Source organism: Cricetulus griseus, chromosome 4 (genome assembly GCF_003668045.3).
Source record: "Cricetulus griseus strain 17A/GY chromosome 4, alternate assembly CriGri-PICRH-1.0, whole genome shotgun sequence".
In the NCBI taxonomy this organism is placed as follows: domain Eukaryota; kingdom Metazoa; phylum Chordata; class Mammalia; order Rodentia; family Cricetidae; genus Cricetulus; species Cricetulus griseus.
Genome location: NC_048597.1, coordinates 33,525,376 through 33,533,439, shown reverse-complemented (window position 1 = coordinate 33,533,439; position 8,064 = coordinate 33,525,376). Strand labels below are relative to the sequence as shown.

Here is an 8,064-nt window from a genome sequence, read left to right as displayed (position 1 = left end):
TGCATTACAACATCTGTGTGATGCAGAAACGCATAACAAACATCCTGGAAATACTGAGAAATGGAAGGAAAATCAGTGGATATAATTCTGACTAAGAAGAGCACACTAAAGTTATCCAATATCAGTGGACAGTCCTGAAAACACAAGTAATATTATACAGATCAAGCTGGTTATATACAGGAATGCATGCATGCATGCACACACACACACACACACACACACACACATGTATATATATATATATATATATATATATATATATACATGTGTGTGTGCATATAATAATTTAAAAAGATAACATGAATTCAAAAGAGTTCAGGGAGGAATATATGGGAAGATTTGGAGGGAGGAAAGAGAAGGGGGAATGAAGTGATTACATTATAGTCTTGAAAATAAAAGAAAAAAAAAGAGTGAACTACAGATCTAATCCAAAGATGATCTAATCTTCCTCTTCTTGGTGATGCCTTTAAACACAAGCTTTTTTTTTATTTTTTAAAATTTAAATTAGAAAATATCTTGTTTTATATGTCAATTCTAGTTCACTCTCCCTCCCACCCTCCCTTGCTCCCTACTAACCCCCTATCTCATCCCCTTTCTGCTCCCCAGGGTGAGGCCTTCCACAGGGGATCTGAAAAGTCTGTCACATCATTTGGAGCAGGGACTAGGCCCTCCCCTAAACACAAGCTTTTGTGCATGTACTTGTTCCTATCACTATTCCCCATGTAAGAGTTTAAAACTAAAAAACAAAAATAATTGAAAAGCAAAAATAATAAATCTATTGTATATTAATGTAGCTACCTATATTGAAAGCACTTTGGATTACTGAATGCTCAAATATGCACAGCAGTTTTCTGGGTAGACAGTTTTGGCAGGCTTATGCAGGAATAGTCAGGAGACTTCAGTTTATTATTCTACAATGGCAACATTTGATTCACTTTATCTGTAGGTACTCATCTCCTTTCTTAGACTGTCAGGTTCTGCTCTCATCACCCAATATGTTCTTGAAGTTTGTCTCATTCCAATTTCTTTCCAGTTAAATCCATTGTTTGAACAACTTCCTGAGAGACACAATCATCCTACCCTTCTCAATAACTGATGCTTCTAATCAAGTTTAAATCCAGAGGATGCCACTTAAGGTTCTCCATAACCTGATCCACTTCCACCGAGTCCCAAATCTCTCCAATGTGTGACACTTTGTTAGCATTATCCCACTGTTTCAATCTTCCTCCTACTTGTACACTTTCCATAAATATAGACTCTACTAGCTTCTGTTTCATTGCAAATATGATCCTTTTCCTCTTTAAGGTACAGTTTAATTCTGATGCTATTTAACAACTAAGCATTAGAGGTAATATAACCTTCATTTGTTGAAACACTAATCTAATGCCATCTTGTTCCGCCAATAGACATGTCCTTAGGGTGTGGTTTTGGTGTGTAGACATAGCCCCTTATAAGGTAGAGGAGAGGCTCACTGAGTCTCTCTCTTGGATGACCCTATGCCCCAAGGTTCCCAGAGGCAGAGGGAAACCTGCCACTGCAGCTAGCCCTGTTGGGCTACTGAAAGACATCGAGCAGGTTCCATTTACTCCTTTTGGACTCAGCACTCCCGAGATGGCCTGCAGCCCTTGTGGGTTCTAGGGTTAGGATTCTGAGCTCTCTCTGCCACAAGCTACCTTCCTGCGACTAGTCAAACAGTGGCAGAACCTGGGCAACTGGAGGTAGTGTTCCGAACTTCCATCTGAACTTCACAAAAGCTTAAAAAGGGATTTTAGCAGCAAAAGATCGGAGACAAGCACGACTTCTTGTTAGCAGCATTTTCTTGGGTGGTCTCTGTTTTGCTGGAGACAAGCAAAGACCTGAGTGGTTCCTTTAAGAGAGATTTCCTGACTCAGCAAAATTGGAAAAAACCGAAAGACTCTTTTTAAGAGGCCCTGCTAGCTCAGTCAACAGAGCATGAGACTTTTGATGTGGGTTCATGCCTGATGCGGCTGGCAATGACAATGACCACATCTCCAAGCTGATGCCATGCTCCTTGAAAAAAAAGAAAGCCGCCACTTTGATTTTGGCGGTGTTGTTTAACAGTTAAAAGACTGGTGGCCAGAAAAAGGTAAAGATTTACAATAAAGACAGATCCAGATGAAGTAAAACCTCTAAAGATTTACACTGTGTTTAAAAATATATGTAGGCTTGTGAGAGAAAAAGTAACAGGAGGAAATAGAGTAGCTGGGTGTGGTGGCACACACCTTTAATCCCAGCACTCCAAAAGCAGAGGCAGTCGGCTTTCCACAGAGAAACAGTTTCAGAAAAAAGGAAGTAAAAGTAGAATAATAGAAAAACAACCTAAAAATGAAAAATACAGACAGTCTGGATACTATATGTAATATTGTTATCTTTAAATTGTTTGATGCTAAGGAATGAGTTACTGCTGCTAAAATACATTTGATTATAAGTGCTGCTAAATTAATCCAATTTATATATTTTAAAAATGCTTTGACTTCAAAATTTAAGTCTAAGGACAGGCTACTTGGGAAAAAGTTTTTGCTGGTTTTTCCACAGAAAACAAAAAGCTGTGGATTCCTTCCAGACTAATATGGTTTGATCAAGCAAGACTCCCTGAAGCAGTGACCCAACTGATCTCCTACAGCCAAAACAGCTGAGATGATACAACCTTACAGACAACAAAAACAAGAACTTGGTCAGATTTCTGTGTTTTATCATGATCCCCATGGTATGGACTTCGCCCCCAATCAGCAGGAAGAAGTTTGGAATGAACGACACCCAAATTCCCAACTATTGTTTATAAATGTTTGCTTTCATTTAAATGGGGTTAGTTATAAATAATAATAAGCATAGTCAATCTCTTTTTAAAGGAAAAAACGGGGAATAGGATATAGGAATGAATACTTTGCATCGATATGGATTTTCATTTATTGATACAACTTTAAGGTCAATTTTGTTATATGTACATGTCTCCTCTTGTTTAGGTATTGTGTTTATACAGATCTTTTAAAATGATATATATAATTAAACACAGGTTATTTAGTCACCTATAATAGTCAGAACTTATAATTAGGTTAGTTAGGTTTTCTAGATATACAGAGTTGTATTTGAGATGGATAGGTATTCTTCAAACTTTTCAAAGGCCTACAGAATATATGGCATTTAAATGGTTTAGGGTTTTTCTTGGCAGTGAGACACAACTGCTCCTGGCACACCAATTAGGCCAAAAAGGAGGATGGGCATCAAAGAAACTCATTATGGAGTTTGCATTCAACTTGGCAAGATTAGCCATTTGGGCAAGAAACTGCTCTTGCCTGGACTGTTTGTTGCCATATAAACTGGACATGCAGGACCCACAAGAAAGTGACTGCTGAGCTTGCAAAACAAGACAGTACTGAAGGGTTCCTGTTGAAATGGAGAAGTGTGCCAGACACACTATGGCCTATGGGCTGAAGATGGATGCCCCAATGTTACAGAGGAACTTTGGGTGACTGTCCAGGTAGCGAGATGTCTCCGTCAATTCTAGAGTTTATATTATCCTTCTGTGGTCTTTGATAGAGTTGAAGACAGATAGTTATGGTTATAGTTTTCTTCAGTTATTATAAAGGATAAGTTATCTTTCTTTGTACCTGTAGAAGTCTCTATGTGTTATTTGGGGTCCTAATTCGGCAGGCAGAACTTGGGAGGCTGGTGGAAAGTGTGCCCACATGGCGGTAGGGCTCAGGGGGCTTTTGGCAGAAAGATTTATCGCAACAGGTTGTGGTCTCAGTGTCCTGGATTGAAGACCCTGCACCTCCAAGGGCAGAAGACCACAGCGATTATTTACTATCATTGTGTGAGTGCTCCCCATATGCACAAACACATGGGGAAAGGGCAGCATTGACTCTAATTCCAGATGTATTGTGCTTGATGGGATGAGCTTGGACAAATGCTATTCAATATTTTAAAGCATGAGGTGTTTTTTTTATTCAAGAAAAGCACTAAAATATAACCAATTACTTTGTTTGTAGTATATATGAAAAGCCTCAAATACTGCCTGGCAGATACAATGTTTAATTATATTTGTTTTATTTTGCAAACATGTTTGGTGACTAAATATTGTGGTTTAAATCAGTCCATTGATTTCCTACCTCATGAATTACTTGAACACAGCATCACTATCTTTTACATATGCTATGAACGTATCAATATGTAGTGCCAGCTTTTGTTGTTTTAATCACACAAAAAACAGTGATCATAGCAGAAAACTTTTGTTAATGATTATATTTAATAATTGGAATACAATATTGGTGAACAAATAAGGAATTACCAAAAAATAAAGACCATAGGAATTTCACCACAAAGAACATCATTTTAAACTAGATGCTAGCAAGCCCCCAGAATACAAATAGTCTACTTCATAGAATGAGAGTAAAACTGTACATACCAAATATGAAATACAATTAGACCATCCACTCTGTGTGAATGACTGTTCATGAATACTATCTTAAATATCTAAAGTCAGATAAAAAACACCACCTACCAATGTAAAGTTAAACTACCCAATAACAGTGTTATTGAAAACAGGATTCATATCTGGGAACTTCCTGAGATTCATGCTGATTGTGCCTTGGGATCAAGAAATTTGACAACAGTAAAGTGAAGATGACCTTATATATACTAAATTTTATCCTTTAAATTTACTGGATATTTCAAAAACTGTCACATTCATGAACAATCTTAAAAGTTCAAATTGGTCCCAGTTCATTAGATAGTAGAAGTAAATTTTATCAGAATATTTCTTTTCAAAATAATTTGATTCAAATGGCCTAATTCAGTAACATTGTTTATTTCTGTCATTTTTCTACTTTCTCTGTACCCTTAGTTTTGGAGAATTGTAATATCCAGTGGAAATAAATTGTCCAGGGGAGAAGATTGTCTCACAACATTACAGAATCATCTCTTCTTCATGGTTCTTTTAATCACATTTATTACTTCCTTATTTCTCAAACTATAAATAAAAGGGTTTAATAAAGGAATTACTAGAGTATAAAAAATAGCAACAGGTATGTCTTCATCCCCTTTGTTGAATGAACTTGGTCGAATATACATGTAGAGAAGAGACCCATAGAATATTGACACAGACAGAAAGTGGGAAGCACAAGTAGATAAGGCTTTGATTCTTCCCTCGTTAGATTTCATTGTGAATATAGTGAAAAGGATATAGAAATAAGATATCAGGACTATAGTAATGGAAAAGATTTGAACTGATCCTGAAAAGATGAGTATCATCAATTCATTGAGATAAGGGTCAACACAGGAGAGTCTATATAATGGAAGGACATCACAAAAAAAGTGCTTGATTACATTAGACCTGCAGAAAGTTAACCTGAACAAGAACCCTATGTGAATCATGGAATGCAGGTTTCCTCCTGTGTAGGCTCCTGCGGTCATCTGAAGGCAGAGCTTCTTGGACATCATGGTGTGGTACTGCAGTGGGTTGCATATGGCCACATAGCGGTCATAGGCCATTGCTGCCAGGAGGAAGCAGTCTGCAGTTTCAGCAAGACAGAGAAAATAGAACTGTGCCATGCATTCATAGAGAGAAATCCTTCTGTCCACAGAAAAGAAGTTCTGTAGCATCTTGGGAGTGATGGCGCAGGAGCAGCAGGAATCCATGAGAGCCAGGTTGCCCAGAAAGATGTACATGGGTGTGTGGAGACGGCGCTCCATGTAGATCAAGGCCACCAGCCCGAGATTCCCCACCATGGTGACCAGATAGATAACAAAGAACACCACGAACAGGAGGGTCTTCAGGTCTGGGTGATCTGAGAATCCCACCAGGATGAACTCTGTTGTCAAGGAGTAGTTGTCCTCAGTCATCTTCAGCTTCTCTGTTGACAAGTGAGAAAGATGGAAGAGTGCAACTGTGAGCCAATCATTTTCCACATTATCATTATTAATTTTACAGCAGAGTAATTTCTTATACAACCATCATCTGCTGTACCTTGAATATAGCTCCTGTACTTTGGTGTTTCTTTTATTCTTAGAGTCAACATCACCAAATGATATGACAGACTTTAAAGATCCCCCATGGAAGGCCTCACCCCCTCCCTGGGGAGCAGAAAGGGGTTGTGTTAGGGGTCAGTGGAGGGCAGGGGAATAGGGAAGGGAGAGGGAACTAGGATTGACATGTAAAAGAAGCTTGTTTCTAATTTAAAATTGGTCTAGTTACAATTGTAAAAATAAAAATTAGATTCTTCCAGATAAATAAATTTGAGTTCAGCAAAAAAAAGAAATAGAAAATAGATATTTGTCAAATTAATGCCAAAGATGTTGAACATTAATCACAGCAAAATGCAAATGAAGTCATTGATTAGCCACAGGACTCCAGTAATAGTAACTAATACCAAAAACTAAAGATAAAAAAGGAGTCAATGTCTTTGAAATTTATAGGAATGTTTTTAATAATCTTTGATGATACTTAAAGTGGAATAGTATTCCATTTCTCCTTGTGTATAAAGATATCATGGAAAGTCAGTATACCCAGATTTGTTTCATTGCCCTCAAATAATTCCATTGTTCATTTTTTGAGTTCCTTAAAACACATTTAAATCAATTTTCATGCAATATGAGAAATTTGTTATTGTATGTTGTTTTAGAAGAGGGAAGTTTAAAAAAGGGTTGTAGAAGCATGAGATAAAGTTCACTTAATAGAATTGAGTGCTTACCATGCATGAAGCTGTGGATACCACCTTCAGTGCCTCACAAGCAAGGAATGTTGTTGTGTGCTTCTCATTGCAGCACTCATGAGATGGAGGCAGGGAATCAGAAGTTCGAGGTCATCCTTAGCCACACAGTGAGTGAATGATGGTCTGGAATACATGAGATCATGTGTCAGAATAAGTAAATAATAAAATATCTATCAATTAGTAATATCACAAGAGACAGAGGGCTTTGTGGGAATAAAATCAGCTCAGAATGAAGAAATATCTGTTCCTAAATTATCAGTCTGATTTTCTTTCAAACAATAAACCTGCCTATGGTATTATTCCAAGATATGTGTTTCCTCTTCCTCTTTCTCCTCTTCTTCCTTCTTGTAAGGGACATTTTACAAGGAACACTGCTCAATAAAAGTTTGATTTAGTTTAAAAGACCTAAGTGATCTTATTTTCTGTATTATGCTACATATCACCATAGTGCAACAAATTTCTCCAAATCTGGTGCATAATTTTCACTGCTTTATTTTTGTAAATATGTTTTTTTTTTCTGACTCCACTTCAAACATTCTGGGGGTTATTTGTTACATGTTTCTGTGAAAGGAAATATAATTGGCAGTGGGAACAAGGAGAACTAATTCCAATCCTGGATCCATAGCCTAGGATCAGACCTTGCTTCTGTATCCTCATCATGATCTGGAGTGAATTCTGCTTTGTAAATATGATCATTGCCTTAAGAAGAGTCTATAAGGAAAATTGCAAAACTGCCTTCATAAGATAGAGGTATCTTCCTTTATATTTCTTCCTTGTTCCTCATAAAATTATGCATTTTTTCTAGAAAATAAGCTAGTAATACAAACTTATCATTAAACTTCAGTTTTTAATACTTAGCTAGAAAAAATAAATTCTAAGAGAATTTAGGAAAATAAATTTTGTTTTGCTTTAAAAGTCTGTTCAGGTGTTTAATATTTCACTAGAATATACTGACTAATCAAGCTAACTTGATGGTCAAAATGGGTTTGATTTTCCATAAACAAATCATTAAGAGGTATTAAGTAGAAATTTCATTGCTGTAATAACTAAATGCAATTCATATAGTTAAGTGAAGCAGAAATAAGTTTCAATGTATGTATGAATGAATATTTATGATCTTTCCTATATAGGCTGAATTTATCCTACTGGAAAGTCACATTAATTACTGTTCTATGCCTTATTCTTCTTTCAGATGCCATTCAGGTATGAGAAGAGCTAAGAATACAATGAAGAAGCTTAAATCTATAATATAAAAGTAGTAAGATTTCAAAGAAGTAAATCTGTTTTATGACAAAACCCCCAAACTATCCACTCAGTAATAAGTGTTAGAATA

The 8,064-nt window shown here is 36.6% G+C and overlaps 1 protein-coding gene across 1 annotated transcript; it reads right to left on the bottom strand.

The window, feature by feature from the left end:
* Window positions 1-4,380: 4,380 nt before the first annotated feature.
* On the bottom strand, window positions 4,381-5,862 carry LOC100769708 (olfactory receptor 5K3). The gene has a single exon (XM_027413349.2). The coding sequence runs from the start codon at window positions 5,860-5,862 to the stop codon at window positions 4,936-4,938; it is 927 nt and encodes a 308-aa protein (XP_027269150.1). The 3' UTR covers window positions 4,381-4,935.
* Window positions 5,863-8,064: the final 2,202 nt, after the last annotated feature.